Source organism: Sphaeramia orbicularis, chromosome 12 (assembly GCF_902148855.1).
Source record: "Sphaeramia orbicularis chromosome 12, fSphaOr1.1, whole genome shotgun sequence".
NCBI lineage: Eukaryota > Metazoa > Chordata > Actinopteri > Kurtiformes > Apogonidae > Sphaeramia > Sphaeramia orbicularis.
In genome coordinates this window covers 25966627-25989470 of record NC_043968.1, presented here as the reverse complement: position 1 = coordinate 25989470, position 22844 = coordinate 25966627, and the positions used below count along the sequence as shown (strand labels likewise).

At 38.1% G+C, this 22844-nt stretch overlaps 1 protein-coding gene across 3 annotated transcripts in view; it reads right to left on the bottom strand.

Annotated features, from left to right (window-relative positions):
- Positions 1-22844, bottom strand: part of LOC115430465 (chemokine-like protein TAFA-2) — a 94145-nt gene that overhangs the window by 37481 nt on the left and 33820 nt on the right. For all 3 annotated transcript variants that reach the window (XM_030150491.1, XM_030150489.1, XM_030150490.1), the window contains exon 2: positions 5307-5410. In XM_030150491.1, coding sequence (XP_030006351.1) covers positions 5307-5409 — 103 coding nt within the window. In that variant the 5' untranslated portion in view covers position 5410. The remainder of the gene's footprint in view (positions 1-5306; positions 5411-22844) is intronic.

Genomic DNA, 22844 nt, shown 5'->3' with positions numbered 1-22844 from the left:
AAATCTTTTTTTCTCCCATTTACTTATTCATTCATTCATTTTCTGAACCCGCTTTATCCTCACTAGGGTCACGGGGGTCACTTGCAGCCTATCCCAGCTACATAGGGGCGATGGCGGGGTACACCCTGGACAAGTCGCCAGTTCATCGCAGGGCTGACATGTAGAGACAAACAGTCACTCTCACATTCACACCTATGGGCAATTTAGATTAACCAATCATCCTATTAGTGCATGTCTTTGGGTGGTGGGAGGAAGCCGGAGTACCTGGAGAGAACCCACGCAGACACGGGGAGAACATGCAAACTCCACACAGAAAGGTCCCACCCCCTGCCGACTGGTGTTGGAATCGAACCCAGGACGTTCTTGCTGTGAGGCACGAGTGCTAACCACTGCACCACCGCGTCGCCTACATTTACTTACAGTGGGTGAAATTTCACGTCTATCAATTTTGTTTCAATTTACTTCAGATTTGGCACATATATAGAGACAATTAATATGCTGACATCAGCACATGCATAGACATGATGACATCAGCTGGATCCATGCCAAAATAAGCTACAATACGTGCGAGGGGCGGGGTTTGTTGTGCCTGGCACCTCTTGTTTTATGTATTAGCTCAGAATTTCACTGTCTGTACATCTCTATTTGATAATATTATAATAATATGATATATGATATATATGATAATACTGAAATAGCAGCTTCCCCTTTTTACATATCTGACTGATCTGACTGATCTCATGAAATTGCGTCGTATGTCACGTCAGTTCTTCTGGCATTTGGCGTGCTGTACGTACACATTTTTGTCCTTTCACGTGTTATTAAATGCCATTTGGTCACGTGTCAATTTACGTCAAGATCTCCAGTTTACATAACTCTAACCCTCAGTGCGTGGTATATGAGATGGCATGAACATACACACAGGAAGCTTATAATGCGTACAGTTAACATACCAATTAACACCAATTAAAAGTGACGTGTATATTTATGTGCTTTCATGATATCATGTTGTATATGCTTTACATATGACTTCTCTAATACAGTGTACAACCTGACCCTCTCAACCTACACAATTTAGAGATGTTACAGACAGCGTGCGTGTGTTTTCTTTGAGGAAACTCAAAAGGTCGATCACTATAGACTTTAATTAAAATAAATTAGATGTCCGCACGACTTCTGGGCCTGAATCCTGCCTGACTCCTCTCCCTGCTCTGCTTTGGTCCTGGTCAATAAAGGACAAACACAAAGGCAGACAGAATGACCACTGGCACTTATTAAGTCTGTGTTGTAAACATCCACAGCAATAGGACAAACTCCTCCACTGTGGGAGCCTTGGAGTATCACTGTCTGGCAAGAGGGAGCAAAGTCAAACCTTCTTTTTTTCATATATCAGAGAGGAAAATAAAATGAATTTACATAACTGTCAAAAGAGTAGAAAAGCATGTTTGATAGTGAAAAACCCTGAGTTCATCTTTGTCAACAGAGGCTGGTTATTTAAAGAAGGCAAGCTCTTATGGGCATTAGTAAATCATCTTCTCTCTTTGCTTAAATGGACTAAATTTGCCCCGGTTCTCAGAGGCTAGGCTTAGTTTTTTTTTTTGTTTTTTTTTGTTGTTTTTTTTTTTCTCACTGCTGTGTTCTTTGGAAGGAAATATGTGATCTCAATTTCAGACATGTTCTGGCTTCATTTTATCTTTTGAATAATAACAGGTTTACAGCAACAGAAATAACACTCGGGGGAAATTAGGGGCTGCGGTGGCTATCAGAGAGAAATACAGTGTGCGTTAGATTATCCTGATCCACACCGCTGAAATGATGAGCGCCTTGAGTGGAGATTTCTGCCAATCAAAGGTACGTACTTCAGCTCCTATCTAATTGGTCAACAAAGGTATGTGTGTTGTCTATCATGTTAACAAATGGACATCCTTCCCGTCCGGCAGCAGCACCCCCTGTACCTCACCAATTACCCGAGGCTGCGTATTGTCAGCGGGACTCCGAGTGATGAAACATGTGGGTTGGCCTCCACTAGTAATGCTGCTGAGTTGCTGTAATTGATCTCCCTGGGTTTTACTAGTGACGACTCAACAACACTTTTAATGTGCTGAGTTTGACTCATACCTTTAAAATAGCTGTTTCAATCCAATTACTGCCCCATTTATGACAGTGACATTGTATTTGGTCTGCTGCATGGTGAGAAGTGACAGTGTGCACAGCATCATTTGTCCTGTGTCTGTCCTTTCTTAGTTTTAATTTCTGAGGTTTCACACTATGACTAAAACTAACAAGCTTACAAAAAAAACAAAACAAAAAAAAACAAACACCTGGTTCCTTCACAGCTCAGTGAAGGGATGGATGGACTAGAGAGAAGGGGGGGGGGGGGGTAACTTTAGCCTCCTAGGACCCCCTGGATCCACATGACAATCTGATTGGGACCTAAAAGATGGAAGCAAAAAACTATAGCACTTCTTTACTTAAATTATGGATATTTCATCCAAATTTTTATACTTTTGGAAAATGTCATTTTGTTCTTGGCTGTCAGAATATAATTCTTTCATTAATGCCACTTCATTTAGATTCAAACCATTCTAAGCCCTCCAGGTCCAATTAGCTCTGAAAATCAGCTTCTCAATGGGGATCTCCAGTCTTTTTGTGTCCATCACTGTCGGTTTACTGGTCATAGAAGCGGAGCTCAGCCTGTGAAACCATCTGTTTTATGTCTTCAGTAGCTCTGGAGGAGCCATATGAAATACAAAGGGGTGACAAATGAGAGGAAGAAAACAACATCAAGTGTTGTAGTAAAGTGTTGGGACTCTAAAACAGCTTCAGTCTGCCTTGGCATTGACTGAGTCTACGAGCTCCACAGGAGGAATGAACACCTCTCTTCCAAAAGATATTCCCTCTTCCCATCTTTGTTAATGATGGTGGTGCAGAGTCTAAAATCTCCAAAGGGACACCATTTTATCTGGATTTCAGGACCAGGATCACTCCACATCCTGTCATAAATGTCTACCTGCCCTGCACACCCCTTTGTTCTTGCTTCCTTTCTTCTTTTAGGTACCAAGGGGAGCCCCTTAAAGGAGTGATATTTTGCTGTTTTTAAATGGAATTATGCATTTTAAAACATTTCCCTGTGGTCTACATAAACTGTAAATGCTCTGCTTGGGTCTGACTCAGTGGCGATTTCTCATAGACTGCAAGGGAAGCCCGGCTTCCCCTAAAATTATGAAAATTAAATGGTTAAATATGTATGGCTGTGTTGACATTTTATTGACTACAAATGTGTTAGAACACGTTCATCTCCAAGATGAGTTCGTTCAGAATCAGCTTTATCACAAATCAATGGACGCGATGTTGTTCACTTCTCATACATTGCCGTTGCGCTGTTTTCTCATACATCTCTGCTCAGTGCATTTGTCCGTAGACTGCGGGCGTCTCTGGGCTTCAGTGGGACTGAGTGGAACAATTTTTTTCATTGTGTCAAAACTGGACGGTAATTGGATAAATGCCACGATGTTGTCCCGCCCCCGGACGCCGGGCGTCTCTGGGGGTGAATGGAGCTGTGGGCGGAGCTTGGCCGGGCTGGACGCCAGAATCTCACGTGCTGATTGGAGGATCAGTCGAAAGGCTGAATCCTGTTTGATTGACAGCTGTTTTCAGATCTACTCCTTCACTGACACAGTTCAGTTTAATGCCGTCGCACATTCTGCTGTGAAAGAGAGAGAGAAACCACTACGAAATAACTTGTTCATTTCTTGCACTGTAAATAAAACACACTCATTGTACTTCCTTGTTTCAATTTAACATAATTTCGGCGTTTTCTTGTTTCGGTTACATAATTTAATAATTTCTTGTTTGAGTTAAATATCGTTTTGTAGATAGTTAAATCAATCAAACTGTCGGCTAGGTCGGAGTGAAAGGAGCATCTCTAGTTTAAAAAGGCTGAAGTCTTACACCTGCAACACAATGGGCCAAGGCAATCTAAGCAGCCCAGCTCTGCTGGACACTGAGAGGACACTGGTCCAGTCCCTGGAAAAGACGCCTACTTGGTACGATAAGGTCACTGACCATTTTCTTAAAAAGGAACAGAGGGCCGAATTTATGTTTAAATAGCTTGACGATTTTATTTATTTATCTATTTTTTTTTTTTTTTTTTTTTTTTATGTAAGCCGACAATGAGCTTCCCCTGTCTGAAAGACGAGCAGCCGCCACTGGTCTGACTTCTTCATTAATTCAACTCCACAGGTCCATCTTCAACCCTATTTCTGAGTAATGACACCAGAAAGGTCGTTTTGAGCGCTGGCCCTTCAAATGCACATGAGCCACTTCAGGCCCCGCCCCCTCCAGGTTGTTGGCTTTGCTGCTCTGTCCTGTTCAACCAACAACTGAACATTTTAGGAAATTGGCTCGAAGTTTGGACATATTTTCAGTATGGACTACAACCGCTGCTGCTGACAAACAATTATGTGGTACTCGGAGAAATGTTCGTAGGGAGTCTTGACCTTATATGAGCAAATGTTGTGACGTAACTAGTTATAGATGTAGCAAATTAAGCAGGAATTAAAACGGGTTGTAGAAATCAAATGGATTTTTGCGTAAATTAATCTAAAGACAGCTTTGCAACACCTGGAGGGTTCAAATTCAAACTTTTTAAACTATTAGGGTCCAAATACACAAATAAATGAACCAAAGACTAATAAAAGTGGGTTTAACAAATATATGACCCCTTTAAGTCGATTTCCCCTTTTCACAGCCTCACAATCATTTTCCTCACAGACATCATCATCATCATTATGTTCAATATCGTCATCACTATCCTTGTCATGTCATGTAGACGATGACATACATTAGGGAAAGTGTAGGATTAAATATTTGTGCATGTTTTCAGGAACTTACAAATGCTTTCTGTTGCCACAACAGTTGTAAATAATACATGTTTTTTAATAAATATATAAGAAATGTAAATACTACCTGCAGCTTGTGTTTACATAGATCATTAGAGTCAGAACAACTGATGTTTGAACTTCTAATGAAGCACCATGAACAAGTCTGATTCTGAAAACAGCACAAACGACTAAACCACCAGACAGAGGTGATGTGTGTGAAAGCTGTTGGCTTCACACATTGGAAGGATTATTTGATCCACTAACAAACAGACATTTTGGTGTAAGGAGACAGATATTGACAAGTGAACTCCATCAACGAGTAAAGGAACAGCAATTTGTTTTTCCTGGACGCAATGAGTCCTGAAAAAATGCACTTATGGGACAAGATGGAAGCAGATGTTGCTGCTGTGTTTCTGTACTCACCTGTAGAGCCTTCTGTCGGTGCAGACATCTCCCAGACACTGATCACAAGCACCGCTACAAGAAGAGCCGTTTTGCTTCCAATCTGCGTGTATCGCTCACTCATCCTGCAAGGAACAGAGCAGCAACAGAAGTATTTGAACTCATTTCAACGTTCAGACTTGATATAGAGGTTCTGTATTTATTAGCACATTTATTCTGAAACAATCATGAAATAAAACAGAAGTCGGGGTGGTTCCATAAATAGCTTGACTCATTTGAACCTATATTTATGAAGAGTTAAACACTTTTATCCTCTTTCTTTTCAAAACAAACAACACCTTAGATCAGTAGTTCCCAACCTTTTTTGGCTTGTGACCCCATTTTAACATCACAAATTTTTGGTGACCCCAGACATTTTTTTTGCTAAAATTAATTTGTTTTTGATCATGTAATAGTTTGCTATACTATGTTGCAAATTAATGTTAATTTTAGATGACATTTAGGCTATATAATGTATAAAATACACCTTTTTGGTGTCTGCTTCTCAGTTTCTCTTGGTGATGTCTTAGCGGGGCTAGGTGGGTGAAGAAAACTTTCCATTTTCTGTTTAATCCAGTTTTCTGACTGCGACTGTGTCCGGGCAGGTTGCAGCGTAGTAACGTATGCCGTCACATGATCGGGTCAATTAAGACATGCCCTTCCAGATTTTATATTCTGCATGTTATTTGAACTTGATTTTCATTAGGAAAAGTGTGTGGTGTTTTAATTATAACGAAATATATATTGAATCATTTAAAAATATTCTTTATTAGTAATTTTTTTACATTTTTATCAATTACTAGAAATTTCAGGTGACCCCATTTGAATTCCAGGTGACCCCACCGTGGGGTTGCAACCCAAGGTTGACAAACACTGCCTTTTTTTGTTTTTGTTCATGATCACTATCACCAAATCCCATCTTTCTCGTGCTGCACCTCCTCCTTTCTACCCCAGTAGGCTGACATGAGCCTTTCTCAGCTTCACAGCAGAGGGAAACGGAGTGAGCAGGCCACGGTGGCTAATCCATTCCACCACTGTAGTGTTCTCACTGCACTCCCTCTCTCTAATGAAGTGTGGATGAGCTGGACCACACTGCATAAACCATCTGGCACAGTGTGTGTGTTATCATTGACAGACAACGGTCAGATTTCAAATGGGGATGCAGGAGTGGTACGGTAATTACTGGAAGAGACATGGTATCGTATGCCATAAGCGTACAATGTTACAAGCTGCGTTTACGCCTTATTTACCACCTCCCGCATCTTATCTGCTTGGTTCATTGACATATAGATTGGCTAAACCTCGCTGGGGATCTCAGATTATTTGTGTAATTAAGTTTATTTTGGCAAACTGAACATGACCTTTTGTCTTGATTATTTTACCCACCACAGTCACATGCAGGGAATTAGAACTATGTGGTGTGTCAAAAAAAAGCACTTGCAATGACAGATAGGGCTCACATCTTCATTGTAACTCTATCTTTTTGACAGGAGGGCATGAGCAAACATAAGGCCAGATCCAAGTATGGAATACTGCGTGTAATGCACAAAGCAAAAGGGTGGAATTCACTGCAAACTGCACAGCATACCAGATCACACCACTGTAATTTATATCCACTCAAATGTGATTTGCATGGATGTAAATGGGAGACTATTCAAACACTCAACACAAAATCCATCTCTTTCTATGCAGATATATGCAAATATGCCTTATTGAAAAAATCTTATTCACAAAAGACCACTGGAAATGTTCATATTTAGTTCAGCAGGTGATACTACTGCCTGCTGGAGGTTGGCGTTAACCACACACAAACTTAATGCCTTTGTCTGCATCAGTCTGTTTCTCCATGTCTTTGAATTTGTCAGGCTGAATGATACTGAATTAATGCCGCTAAATCTTCAGTCAGATATTAGAGGGATGAGGTTGCAAGTTATCTCTGGTTTGTAAAGGTATTTTTTAGGTATTTAGGCAAGGCAAATTTTTTTTGTATAGCACCATTCATACACAAGGCAATTCAAAGGCATAGAAACAAATAAAATTACATTAAAAGCATAGAGAATAAAACATGAATCAAAAGGAAAGTGCAGAAAGGATAAAAATAAAGAAAGAAAGAAACTAGAAAAGCACTTGGAGACCACAGACCTCCACTAAGGCAGATCAGTCCCCCCCCCCCCCAAAAAAGTAATCATTTGTTCCTTGTGCTAGTGTCCTGAAAATTTCATCAAAGTCCTTCCTTAACTTTTTGAGTTATCTTGCTAACAGACAAACAAACAGACAAACCCTGACGAAAACACAACCTCCGTTGTTCCTTGGCGGAGGGAATTAAAACAAGAATAAGAGACAGTTAAAATAAAAGCTAAAAACAGTTTCTTAAAATCAATCAAAACAGTTAAAATTGTGAGTCGCAGTGCAGGTATTAGGACTGGAAAAAAATAAAATAAAATATAAATAAAAAGTACTGATGACCAGACTGATTTATTACGTATATTTATGTCCATATATTCTTATTTTCCTATAATCCTGGGGTGTAACAGATGCAGAACACACAGCATTAATCATCTGTCAGATCCAGGCTGATCATGTGATAATGGAGTTCCAGCTGCTGAGCTGTGCATAAATGTGCACACTTTCCTTTCAAAGTTTGGAGGCGCTGTGATGTGCATCCAGCTGTGACATCAAACAGAACATCGGTGCGAATGTTTCTGCAAAATCCCAGATGTACTGAGTGACACATAATGTTAGCTTGAGTGTCAGACATTAGGCAAACAGGTTTCTGTCTGAATTATTTTAATAGCTTGAACTTACTGTGATGGACATTTCAGTAGAGATGGTGTTATAGAGGTTAAATAGTCTGGAAGCATGAATGTTGGTGTGATTGAAGAGAACTCTGTGAGTGTGCATCTCTGTCCACTAAAGACTTCAGTGTGGCTAAGTAGTGGTTGAAATGCGGAGAAAAAACTAAGAAGCTACACTGGAAAAAATCAAAATCTCATCAAGTGTATTTTTCTCATTTCTAGTCAAAATATCTCATCGCACTTAAAATAAGACATAATCCCCTAAAGAGTAACGTTTCAGTGAGATATAAGAACTTATTATTGGACAAGAGATCTTGAAAATCTTATTTCAAGAAATCTTACCAAGATAATTTTCACTTGTTCCATTGGCAGATTTTTTTTGACTTGAATTAAGCAAACGAATCTTTAATTAAGCAAAAAAAGAAAAAAAAGAAATCCACTGAAAATTATCTTGGTAAGATTTCTTGAAATAAAATTTTCAAGATCTATTGTCTAAAAATAGGTTCTTATATCTCACTGAAAAGTTACTCTTTAGGTGATTATGTCTTATTTTAAGTGTGATGAGATATTTTGACAAGAAATGAGAAAAACACAATTAGTAAGATTTTGATTTTTGCAGTGTAGAAATTTTTCGGCAAAACAGTGCAAATTACACTTGATGCAAAATTTTATGGGCGTGTTTGTCCCAGCATATTATTAGCACAAAATATTTATCGATACGTGCAAAAAAAAAAAAAAAAAAAAAAAAATAAGGGGCAAATGAAGGCTGGGTTATTCTCTGTACAATTACAGAGAGAAACCATTTTTAAATACAGGCAATAAAAAAAATTCAACAAGTTCATACATGTTTCCACACATACAAACTATGGCTTTGTTGTTGTCTGTGTTTCTAAAGTTTGTTGTGATTTCAGAGATGGTAAATATGCTGACTCTTTCCTCCTAGTGTGCTCCTAGTGTACGGCAATTCAGAGCTTATGTAGTTGATTTCAGTCAGTCTGTATGTTCCCTGCACACACAAAGCTTAGTACCAGAGCCAACACACAGCCCACATTGATCTGTACCTAATTTCCAGACCTGAGCTGAATTATTGATGTTTGTCGTGTAACTATAAACACATTGTAACCAAATTAAGCTGAATTTGCTCAAGGGCAGAAACATGTAGAAAATCATATTAAACATCAATATGGAAATGACAGAACACAGAGCTAATAAATAAATAAATAATGGAGGTATTCTGTATTTAGTGAAAATAAATTATACATTTTAAGTTTTTACATCATAGGCCCAACACTATAGAGTATTATTGTCTGTATTTATGAATGAATGAATTGTTTATTTTGGTTTGTACATTAATCATTGCACTTAATACAATAATTATAATAAACACAAAAACCAAAAAAGGAATAAGCTTGAAGCAAAAGCTTATTTTTTGCCTGTCCTTTTCCCCTGATCCACTACTTTACATTAAACTAAATGTGTACAGCATCGGGCATTTTCATTATAATAAAAGAATCAACAACAATAAAAAAAACCAAACATATCTACCATCTCAACTCAATATTCCTGAATGATTTTATACAGACCAACCAAAATACGGTAGATGTGTTTTGAGGTTGTTTGACTAAGTCACCTCTGTTTTCAATTATTTGACTGCTTTAAAACATGTGCAGATGTAAAAGAATCAAATAAATCAGATTAACTTGCATACATACGCAAAGACATTGGATTATTTGGGAGAAATCCAGTTGTCTTAATCTAATTTCTTGTAATCAGGTGACTGCCAGTATTTGATAAAGCACATCACATGATGCTGTTTACATGATCACTTCATAATCTGATAATTCCAGATATGGGATAATGATCGGAGTATTAGTGTGCATATTAGTGGGCTCTCTGTTAATGCTAGAATATCTGTATATCACACCATTTAACCTTTTATTCATAGAAAAAAAACCACACAAAACACAAGTGGTGCCAGGCAGAACAAACCCCACCCCTCACACGCATTGTAGCTTATTTTGGCATCGATCCAGCTGATGTCATCATGTCTATATCATGTCAATTGCCTCTATATAAGTGCCAAGTTTAAAGTAAATTGAAACAAAATTGATGTTTTTTTTTAGACATTTGAAATTCCACCCATTATAAGTAAATGGGAGGAAAAAAAAATCTATCTATACAATAATGCACGTTCTGTGTTCGTCCGGGCGTCCGGTGTCCCGTGTCCCCATGTCCGATCGATGTTGCAGCACAGGAGGGCTACAATGCCGCTGTTGCACCACAGGAGGGCGTTTTAGCGACAGGTACAATGCCGCCAGTAATTAAAAATTCATAACAGATTTTAACTTTGACCAACTTTTCCCAAAATTTAACCACATCTATTCTGGGTCACTGGCAATCTATAAACCTAATTCGGTATGAATTCAACCAAAAGTTTTGCTGCAACAGACATATGAAATGTGTCCCATTATAAACAAAAGGGAGAAAAAAAGACTGAAAAAATTCATTAAAACTTTAACTTTGATCTGCTTTTCCTAAAATGTAATGACATCTATTCTAGGTCACTGGCAATCTATAAACCCAATTTGGGATGACTATAACTAATAGTTTTGCTGCCACAGACATTTGGAATTTGGCCCTTTGTAAGCAAAATGGGAAAAAAAGATTGAAAAATTTCATAAAATTTTTTAACTTTGACCTATTGTTCCCAAAATGTAATCAGATCTATTCTGGGTTGCTGTCAATCTATAAGCCCAATTTGGTATGAATTCAACCAATAATTTTGCTGCTAGAGTGTTAACAAACAAACAAATCGAACCAAAAATAATACCCCTTGCCTCCCTTTCGGGGGGCGGGGTAAGAAGTCCATCTATACTTTCTTTTCTTATTTTTTTGGTGTACTATGGCAGAAGCGTTGACAAATTTCTCCCACTGGAAGACAAATGAAGAAACCTTGACCATTGGTTGTTTTCATGCCAAATCACATAAAGGCATAAGGAGGCAAATATCTTCAGTTCTATGGCAGTTGAGCAGAGAATTTAAGTGGAGTAATATAGAGGGACATGCACTTGAATGTAAGGGTAATATAATGACAAGGTTTATGCATTTGCTCAAATTGTGCACATTAGTACTTATAGTTTAACAGCAGGCGCTAATGTTCACCTTCATGCTGACAGATTTAAAGTCACTGGTTTGCAGGGGAACTGGAGCCTGGGTTTATAATGGTGGCTAGTTGATGTTTCTGCGCAACTCTCAGTGGCGCCTGTGTGAAAAAAGGGTCACTGGTGACAGAGCGCAGGGCAGAGCGCTATAGCATCATTTGTCGGGCTCCGTCTGAGGGTGCAATTCTATAAATGACATCTCATTGTCCCTGAATGTGCCGTGTTGTCATTGGTGCAGCCGTGTGCTTGGCAGAGCGAGTCACCGAAGATTTGTTACCATTTGAAACCATTTCATATTCTGACCTTGGCTGTTGTCTCCTTTAGCAACTTTGGAAAAATAAATATTGCAGCTTACACACTCTTGAGGTCATGGGCATATTTTCTTACAATGTTTTTCCAACCAGTAAATGTTAAATTATGTACATTATTTTATGTAGCACAGAAAAAGACAGAGCCTATTTTTCTGCCATTTTAACACAGTCTGGTAATTTTTTTTCGGCTGCAGAGCCAGCAGAAGCCATGCATTAGACATTCAAGCCTTCCAAAAATGAGTTCAAATACTGCTTGAAGCTGCTTTTCATTAGAGGCATGCTTGGCTTTTGGGACTACTTGGTTAAGGTCAGGGAAAGATGGTGGTTTGGGTGTTTCTAAAATCTATTTTGGTTAAAAAAAAAAAAAAAAAGGAAAAAAATACTGTGTATCATGGTTCACTGTCAGTAGGAAGTACAGCTGCAAAAAGAGAGATGAAGTGACATAAATAGGTCAATAAATAAGAAAACCTCATTCAGAATCACATATTTCACACTTTCACTTTTTTTTTTCATCTGTATTATTCCCTACTCAATAATATGACACAGCATTCATCACATTTATCTTCATAGTGATGCAGTTACTTGGATAAGCACTTAATTTTGTAGTTATTGCATTATTTATGTTTTCTCATCTGTTACTGTGCAGTACTTCCCACAAACACAACACAAAAGTTTGTAAAATGTCAGCCGTTTGATAGATTGAAGCCAGTGGAGGGGTAGGGGACTGGATTTATGGATTTATCTTTCATTTTCCTCTACATTTTAGCATCTCAGTCATATGCAAACAGTGTTTTAGATCACTGTTGAGATTGTCTCCAAAAGTGCAGATTTTTGCAAATATAAAACAGGGTTTGGAAAGTGATGATATCACACCTTAAGTCACGAATCACTTTGTACTGAAACACAAGTGCAACCGGTAACTTTCATTCAGTCATTTGCAATCACATATGAATCACAAATTGCCTTTTAGTTTTCCATAACACCTTGGGCTGTGCACCATAAAAAAGGTGGAGAAAGAGTTGTGAGAGAAATATAATTATCTACTGATATTTTTGGTTTAGCAGCTGGAAAGTAAGCTTACCACCACAGACTGAATATATCAAATAAACTACGTCAAGTCAGGTTTGATTATATAGCCCATTATCACAAAATGCAAATATGCCTGAATATGTTTTACAGTCTGTACAGTCTGTCCTTAAGGAAAAGTAAGAGGTAAGGAAATAATAACTGCATTAGGTGGTTGTATGGACAGAAATGTGCACAAAGAACATGACTCCAGAGCAGAAAGAAGGGACCTTGGCTCCAAAATGAAGCCAATATGGAAGTATTTTAAAGTTGTATTCTCAGTGCCAATGAAAACGCAACACTTCAATGTGTTTTATTCTTCCTGAGCTGCATCAATATGTTTAAGTTTCACCTATATAAGATAATCCCAGACAATTTCTTAACAACCTGAGACGGGTTGAGCTATTGTCACGCTTGAATGAACTTGTCTGCATTCATAAGACTTGTTTTTCTCATTGCTCAGCAATGAACTGCTCAACTTAAGGAATTGTGGTCAGTTAAGGAGTGGTCATATTCTGTATATAAAGGCAAGCTGAAAAGCACCAAAATCATTTGCAATAACTCAGCAATGCCTAGACTGACACGTGACCACAGATGCCATGCTATGGGGCTCCTGGAGGCCGGAATCTCTGCTCGGCAGGTGGCGCGCCATTTTGGATGTAATGTGTCCACCATAATCAGGATGCAACAGAGGCATGAAGAAACTGGCTCAACTGCAGACAGACCTCGCCCTGGACGAGCATGTTTGACCACACCACAGCAGGATCGCTACATTGAGCTGCAGCACCTCCAGGACCGCTTTGTGACCTTTGGTTTTGGGGGTCCTTGAGTTTCTTTCTTTATCCTTATTTTTTGTCAACAAATTTGGATGTGATTTTTTATTTTTACTGTATAGAAATGGCCTATGATTAATTCCAAAGATCTTATGGAATAAAAATCCTCATCGATTTAAAAAAAATATAAGAATCTTCAAGTGTTGCGTTTTCATTGGCACTGAGTATAAAACTGTTGACTGCCACTAGGACCCTGACTCCTACAGACTGAGGACTTCTCACAGAAAATGCTAAGTCAATATTAATTTTTCCAGTTTTCATTCCAGTCTCACCCATTGTATTTGGAACCTCTAATAACTAAGAAGTGGTCTATCTTTTTTTTTTTTTTTTTTTTTTTTAATCTTTTAATAGAGAATTTGATCTCCACCATGTCAGGTTTGACTAAAAAGACTTGATAACTGCTTGATGAAATTTATCAGTTTACCGAGTCAGTAACCTATTGCTTAGCATTAGCTCACCTCTAAACCCTCCGACTCCTGTAGTTTTGCCTTATTTGTCTAAATATAGTCACTTCTGGCTCCAGAAGCAGCTTAGAAACCAATGGGTGATGTCACAGTTCCTCCATCCACTAAGTACATACAGTCTTTGCTCACTACATCCGCTCAGATTCTTCTTTTCTGGTATTTGCTGATGTTGGTGTCACCACCCCCATCATATTTCAGTAATTCAGCTTTTATTGATACAAGTAACTATGTAATACTTCATTTATATGAGCTGCACAATATATCATTTGAGCATCGTCATCGCAATGTTTGTGTGCGCAATAGTCACATCGCAGGTCCTGCAATGTAGGAGGCAAATGAACTCAACATGTTCTCATCTAATTTCAGCCGGGGTACCTGACACACACTGCACACAGCTATCCACCAGTCGCAATCATTCTTAATCAGTTTGCCGAAGTAGCCCACGCCCCTGTACATGGAGTGAGTCGCTGGTAACAACATTGAAAAATGAGCAACGAACAAGAGAAAATCACTGAAAACGAAGACTTGGTGCCAAAAAGAAAAGCGACGTCAGTTATCTGAAATTATTCCGGCTAAAAGCATGATACTGAAACGTGTTCTATGTCGACATTATTTTGCAATTGTTGCCACAACGAGAAGTAACACAACTAATTTGTTTGACCATTTACGTCACCACCACACAGCTATTTCATATCGCAATATATATCATAGGGTTAAAAAAAAAAATCACAGTCACTTTTTCCCAGTATCATGCAGCCCTAATTTATATAGTACTTTACAGTACTTAAAACATCACTCCACATAAGAAAAGGAATTAATTCACAACTTAAAGCATAAAATAAAAAACACGGTTTGATAGTGTATAAACACTATAAAATTCAAGATGCAGCATAAAATCCAGAAATACAACCCAATGGCAATACATAAGACATGATCAAATAAAATACCTATTTAATATGCGACTAAATTAATAAAAATGGGTTTTAAGACGACTAATACAAATGTACAAGGAACTATAGATACAAAGCACTATACGTTGCATATACATGACAAATAGACTTTGTTTTAAGAAAATTCACATTTTTGGAGGAAACTTAAACTCAGTCTCTCACTTAACTGTCACTGGTTGGAAGTTCTAATTGTGCATTTTCTTCTGACAATACTTCATGTATAATGTATGCCTTTTGTTATGGAACAGGCCTTGAAGTGAAACACATTATATATGCAAATGATTGCTATAAGCATGAAACACGAGCTGAAGAATAGAAGTTTGGAAACAGATGCAGAAGCAAATACTAATAAACTAAAGCTTCAATGAAATGTTTAATTATCTCCTGATTGTCTGGAGTGCTTTGTGTCTCCTTTGCCAGCAGTAACATTTCCCTATCTGTGGTATTCTGTGTGCTGCACTTGAGGACACTTTCAAATGCAAATGAACACCTTTTTGAGAAATAATGCATATTTCCTTCAGTGGTGCCACCTCAGAAGTTCTCCATGGGCTTGCATGCTCAAATGTATCCTGAGATTGGACTTTTATCCCTTTGTTATGAGTTGGCTGTGTTGTTGGGCGTATAAGCCCGCGGTGTAGATCATTGGATTTCCTTTCAAGAGTACAAAGTGAATTTGTTTAAAACTGAATGAAGCAAGAAATCCTCATCTCTGACCGAAACCCTCATCATCTCAGTCATTTTCGTCCTGCCCTCCCACTCCGTGTCTTATCATGGAACAAACTAAAAGGCATCAGACCATTAAAAACACTCCTGCCTTGACCTTGGTGAGTGAACTGATGAACACTCTTCATTTTGTGAAGAAAAGAGAAAAACAACTGCTGCAAATTCCCCATAACAGCTGAATCAAAAGAAAATGTAATCTGCATACAGTGTCCCACGCTATTACCATTTTTCTTTCTAGAGTGCAACAGTAACGTTAATTCTGTTAATAAATGTAAGCTATATATAGGTTAAATCAACATTATTTGGGTGTTTGTTTTTCAGTGAAGGTTGTTTTAATCGATGGAAAGAAAAGAAAAGAGGAAAATATTTGATGAGGCAAAGTGCAGCGCTGCCCAGAGTCCGGTTTCACTTTATTGATGGAGATTTCGTTTTTTGTTGCCTAGAGACAACGAAGAGCCCCCAAACACGACACTTGGTAAACATGTTCCTTTCCCATACAGACAATACAGACAGTAGATCAAAACTGTTTACTATGTCGAGTCTGTGACGCAATCTGGAGCCAGAGTCTGTGCAGACATGGGGAAGTTTCCTCGCTGCCTCTGATGCATTTTTGACAGCAAAAGATCACAACAGCTGTCAGTCACCCATTTTTGTAACACTGAATAGCATATGATGTAGGATTTCAGGAGCCTTCCACGTTGTGCAACAAAGATCTAATGCTACGTTCAGACTGCAGCCAAATGTGGCCCAAATCTGATTTTTTTTTTGGCCCATATGTGACCTGTATCCAATCTGTTAAAGACAGTTTGAACACCACTAATCCGACCCAGGCCACTTTCATATGTGGTCCTAAATCCAATATGTATCTGATATTTTGCAATGCGACTTCAATCTGAACGGCCAGGTCACTTGTATCTGACCTTTACATCATTGAAATGCGACAAACGTCAGTTCTGCATCACAGGAGAAGAAGCAGCAGGAAAAACATACTTTCGTAAACAGAGTGCGTGCCTGCGTGGTCATGTATTACATCAGGACCTCTTTTGTGCATGTGGGTCACTTCAGGGTCGCGTTCAGTTCATACTCAAAACTAATAGAAGTCGCATTTAATGTGTAATATGAATGAGCACACAAAAAAATTGGATTTCACCAAAAAATCCAAATTGTGCATTAAGACCTGCTGTCCGTATGTGACCTGTATTTGACCTGTTAAAGACAGTTTGAACAGCACAAATCCAACCCAGGCCACTTATGTGGTCCTAAATCCAAAGACACATCCAATATTTTGCAATGCGACTTCAGTTTGAATGGCCAGGTAACTTGTATCTGACATTTACATCATTGAAATGCAACAAACATCACAATTCTGCATCCCAGGAGAAGAAGCAGCAGGAAAAACATATTTACGTCCGTAAACACAGTGCGTGCCTGTGTGGTCACATATTTAGTCAGGACCTCTTTTGTGCATGCGGGTCACTTCAGGGTTGCGTTAAGTTCATACTCAAAATTGATAGAAGTAGCATTTAATGTGTAATATGAACAAGCACACAAAAAAATTGGACTTCAAAAAAAAACAAATTGTGCATTAAGACCTGCTGTCCGTATGTGACCTGTATTTGATCTGTTAAAGACAGTTTGAACAGCACAAATCCAACCCAGGCAACTTATGTGGTCCTAAATCCAATACGTATCCAATATTTTGCAATGAGACTTCAGTTTGAATGGCCAAGTAACTTGTATCTGACATTTACATCATTGAAATGCGACAAACATCACAGTTCTGCATCCCAGGAGAAGAAGCAGCAGGAAAAACATATTTACTTCTGTAAACACAGTGTGCCTGTGTAGTCATGTATTACATCAGGACCTCTTTTGCACATGTGGGTCACTTCAGGGTCACATTTAGTTCATACTCAAAACTGACAGATGTCGAATTTAATGTGTAATATGAACAAGCACACAAAAAAAATCGTTTTCACCAAAAAATCTGAATTGTGCATTATGACACTTGGTTGCCATGCAAAGTGCAATGAATAGTAGGATATGATGCAAGGCAAAGTGCATAAATAAAACACTATTAGCACAAGTGTATGTAAACAATGAAGCTCAGATTTTGCGGCTTGGTAAAAAAATAAGTTTATTTACTATATTTGACATGCTTGACTTCAAGTAGTGTGACCATCTCATTGGTTGTTTAAGGTTAAGGCTAAGGTTACTTCACTTTATTATCCCATCCCAATACATGCCGTACACAGCTACTAGCATTAGCAATTACAATTAGCACTTAATACATTAGGAGCAGTGAGCGGCCATCAAAAGCACCCAGGGACCAACTCCAGATTTTCATCAGTACTGTGGTCAAGGGCACCAAGAGAATTAACCCACGTATACCTGTTTTCACCAGAGGGGGAAACTATTGGACCTGGAGGAGGACAGGTAAACTCAAAACAGCCATGAGGAGGAAGTACTAAACACTACACCACCGCATAGATGGACTGTAGGTTTTAGCAGCACTCACTGGATTTCTGTCACTGAGTGGAACATCAGACCTCTGTCACAGCGGACAGCATGTTTTTAGTCACAACCAAAGGACCAAAGGTGCTGTAATTTATTATCTTTTGTCTGGTACTATCTAAAATCTTACAGGGTCTTCCTGGGTTAATACTGCACAGTTTAAGACCTAGAACTGAGATGTTTCAGCTTCTTTATTGAACTAGAACTGTTATGGTGTCCATCTGTTTATGGGATGTCAGACTCATTTTAGTTCAGAGGCCACATTTAGCCCAATCTCAAGAGGGCTGGACCAGTAAAATAATAATAGTGAAAAAGAAATTACATTATAAAATATAATAATGTTTCCTTAAAAATGTGAAAAAACATGAACAACCTGAAATTTCATCTGAAAAATAAGTGCAATTGTATCAATATTCTGCCTCACTTTATCATTTACACATGTGCATGACAACTTTCAGACCACAGTGGCTCTACAAATACACAAAACATTTAACAACGAACAGAAAATGGTTAGAATTGGACTAACTTCTCTTAAGACATTTTATTTTGTTCAGATTTGTTCAGATTATTCAGATATTTTTGTGAAAGGATAGTTTGTAAATGTCAACAATTTCATGTAATTTTACTTTTTAACACTGAAACACTAATATTTAAACAACTATTATGATAATATTTTACTGATCTGAATTATTATTTATCATTATTTATTATCATTAGAAATCATATTGGTCTGAATGTGGAACCCGAATTAAGATGACTTTGACACCGGTGATTGTTAATATCTTCAGTGTAATTTTTGCATTTCACAAATTCATCCCATGGGCCTGATTGGATCCAGTGGCAAGCCAGTTTTGGCCCCCAGGCCATATGTTTGACATCTGTGCACTAAAACAAAGAGAAAAGTTTGGAGTTGTCATTATTTATAGGTTATTATGCTACTATTTTACTGGTCCGGCCCCTTGGAGATCAAACTGGTAGTCTCTGAACTAAAATGAGTTCAACACCCTTGACTGTTAATATCGTCAGTGTAATTTTTGCACTTTGCAGCTTCATCCCACATGTTTAGCACCCCCCTTCTACAGTTGGGAAACATACTTTGCAGTTTTATCAAATTCCATTCATTCACTTTACAAACCACTTAATTCTGTGTGTTGAAATAAAATACATTCCCATAACGTTTATGAAATACATTTAATACAACTTAAATATTAAATACAGCTTTAAAATATGTAGTTACAATAATATTTCACAAGGAATAATAGGTTTTAGATCTGGTGAAGCTCTAAATAAAATTTCTTAGGTTTGCTTAAGTAATTTACATAATAAATCCAAACCTTTTAATAGCCTTTTCCACTCATCAATGTCTCATTGTCCAAAACACACACACACAATTTATTGAACTATTTATCTTTAAACTCAGTGTATAAAACATTATTTTAAAATAAGTACAATAAACCTTTCATTGCTAAAGTCTGTTCTGAATATCTAAAAACAATATTGTACTGTAAAACTCTCTAATGAGGTCTCTTTTTCAGCATCTAGGAAATTGATATTTTATATAATAAAATATGGAATTTTGCCGCAGGTTAAACAATCAAAATGCAGACACTTATTGTAATGCACTGACTTGCAGCTATTTTGTTTTGCTTAAAGGTTTCACTGTACAGTACAAAAACAGGCCACAAGATGTTTAAATGATGGATTTCTAGGATAATTGATTGCATTTATTCACTTCTCACAACACGTGCATTTGTCTGGTGGTGTGTCTGTTGTGTGTTTTACCAAACAGGTCAAATAGGATATTTAACTATGTAGTTAAAGATACTGCCAGTCAATGCTGAAAAAAGTATGAATTTAATAAATATCAACAGTTTTATAAATATGAAAGTGTGTTGATACGGCAGGAAAACAAAGCTGAATACCTTCAAGGACTGAGAGTAGATCTTGATTGTGACCTCTTTTCTAATGGTTGTCCCATTTGTGTCACTTATTTTCTTACTTTGATGGGTGTATACAAAGTCATTACACTTTTCATTAGCGAGTTAAAGACTCTATCGACCTTGGCCTATTAATAGAAGATGTTTTTACAGAGGAGAACAAAACAGTGGAATTCTTTCTTCATCTGCTCTCTGCAGGTAGGGAGAGGTTTTTTTGCATATTTTAATTGTGCACCATAGATACTTTCCACAGTACAATATAGTACATTTTAAAAAGGTAAAACTGTAAAGTAAAGGACGTTTCATTGTGTAAAGGGCTGTAATGTTTTTACCACAGTCTAACTTTACTGGGAGGACTTCATTAGCCAGAAACCGTGTGCAGTAACATCAGAGTATTAAATGTCATCTTCTTTGTGTGTGTTGGGTGGAGGTTTTGGTGAGGTTCAGCAATTTGTACAGAGTTCAGCTTTCTCTGGACAAAAAGCTCACTGCTCTTAAAACTTTGCTCATAACTTCTTTCTTTGCCCTTTCTGTCACCAAACTTTAAAAACATTTATTTGTAAGAACTGGGGGCTCGATTCTTTTTATGGTTAATGTGACGCTGGTGTATTTTCCTATAAATACGATGCCGTTAAAGCAGCTTTGATAGTAAACCATAACATGTTTTTACTTTTATGCCAGTAATCATTTTATAAGTGTAAGATTTAATTTTATTTTTTTTCTCCATTCTGATGGCGAATACAGTATTGAAATGCACAAGGCAAGTGTGTAATCCACAGTATCACAGATATTGCAGGGCAGGGGGATTGAGTGTTACTAAACCGTAACAAGCTGGACTTTCCCTCTCTGTTTCTGCAGCTGGATTTGATACAGGGATTACCCCCCTTCTCCTTCCCATCCATCTCTATCTCAGTCTTTACTTGGACCGTGACAGAAACTGTCACCTCGGACGGCTGCAGGGAGCCGATTGCTCTGTCAGAGAACAAACATCGCTCATTCGCCAAAACACAGATGTTCCCTTCTGACAGTTTAGGAGGGAAGCTCTCAACCCTGTCACACCAAACAAGGGAGTTTGCCCACTCTTTGTCATATGCTCTGCGAAGCATCTGCAACAAATCCCACTCCGTTCACTTCATAAACAAGACAAGACAGCTGTCACGGATGTGTTGAAGTTGATGTATGAACTCAGGACTGTAAAGGGCTGCTGCTTTAGCACATTGTCCTGATGACTTGCTAATCAAATCATTATACACCAGCCTGCAGCGGGACCGAGCAACTCCACTGTGTGATTCACAATACAAATTCTGTCATGTTAGGCAGCAAATGAGAAACTGTTAAGTGGCTCTGTTCACGCCTCAGGCTTTCATGCTCACTTCTGATTTGCTGCTCATATTTGATTATTTTTGGATGGCGGTTCAGATCAGTTCAAGATGTAATCCATATCACAAACTACAGATGTGACAGCTCAGTGGAACAAAAACCATGTAACTATAATCTCACTAGTTCTATGTGAATTTTGTACAATCAGCTTCATTCTCCAATTCAATTCAATCCAACTTCATTTGTACACAACAAATTTGCCTGAGTAAAATTTTCTCAAATTGAACAAAATTCTACTCTACTCAGATAATATTTGGTCCCTCTCTAAAAAGAGTAAAATTACACTTTGGGTAGAGCTTTCCAAACTCAATACAGAGCCAAATTTACTCGTTTTGAGGAAAATACTTTTGACTCAGTGATTTTTCTTGTGTAAAGCACTTTAAAACAATCACAGCAGATCAAAGTGCTGTACAGAAGAATAAATAAAATCAAAATAAAAGAATACAATACAAGAATGGATTAAAAGACATAAAACAGCTGTATAATTAAAAACAACAAAAATAAAACCAATACCAAATACCAAATAAACAAGAAACTAGAAATTATAATACATTCAAACATCTCTCATGGTATCAAAAACCAAGGAGAAAAGATGAGTTTTAAGAAGGGGTTTAACACCAGACCAGACCAGGGCCTGTCTGATATGTTTAGGAGCTGCTACAACAAAGGTGCTTAGCTTTAGGTACACTCAGGAGCCGTTGATCAACTGACCTGAGAGAGCGGGGGTGGATAAAGCTGCAGCAGCTCGGAGAGGTAGGGTGGCTCAAGGTCCTAAGGACTCTAAAATGTATGGGCAGCCAGTGAAGTGAGGCTAAAATAGGGGAAATGTGCAAGTGTTTACGTATGCTACGGATGTTAAAAGACATGTAGCAGCACGGCCAAACTATGTACATTTTTATGTTTTTGATTGGAATGTATAATGGTCTGCAAAGTCGCCATGGAAATCCACTTCAGAGCTGAGTAAATGCAGATCAGCTGACGCCATCTGCTTCAGGTCAAACTAAAAAATGTACCTTTTCACCACTCACACTGATTATAAAGTGTAATCTCTACATCACATACGAAGGGGAAACTGATTGGGATATTTCTGCTCGAGGTCTGAAAGGAGCTTGAGTGGCCGAGGCCTTGTTTTCACCAGAGAAGAAGCCTCGCGGAACGAATATGAGCATTGTTACCTGACACTGATGCTGAGTGCCCTTTTAGAGAGTTAACCACCAAAACGACCTTCCGTAACGACACGTAGAGATGCTATCTGAGAGGGCAGGCTCATCAAAACCGCAACAGCCAAATGGTCTCAACCTTAGTTTTCCTTTGATCAAAGTGTCCATGCATCACCGTCTCATGATCCAGTGTGCTATTTCAGTCGAAACCCCCTCAAATATTGTCT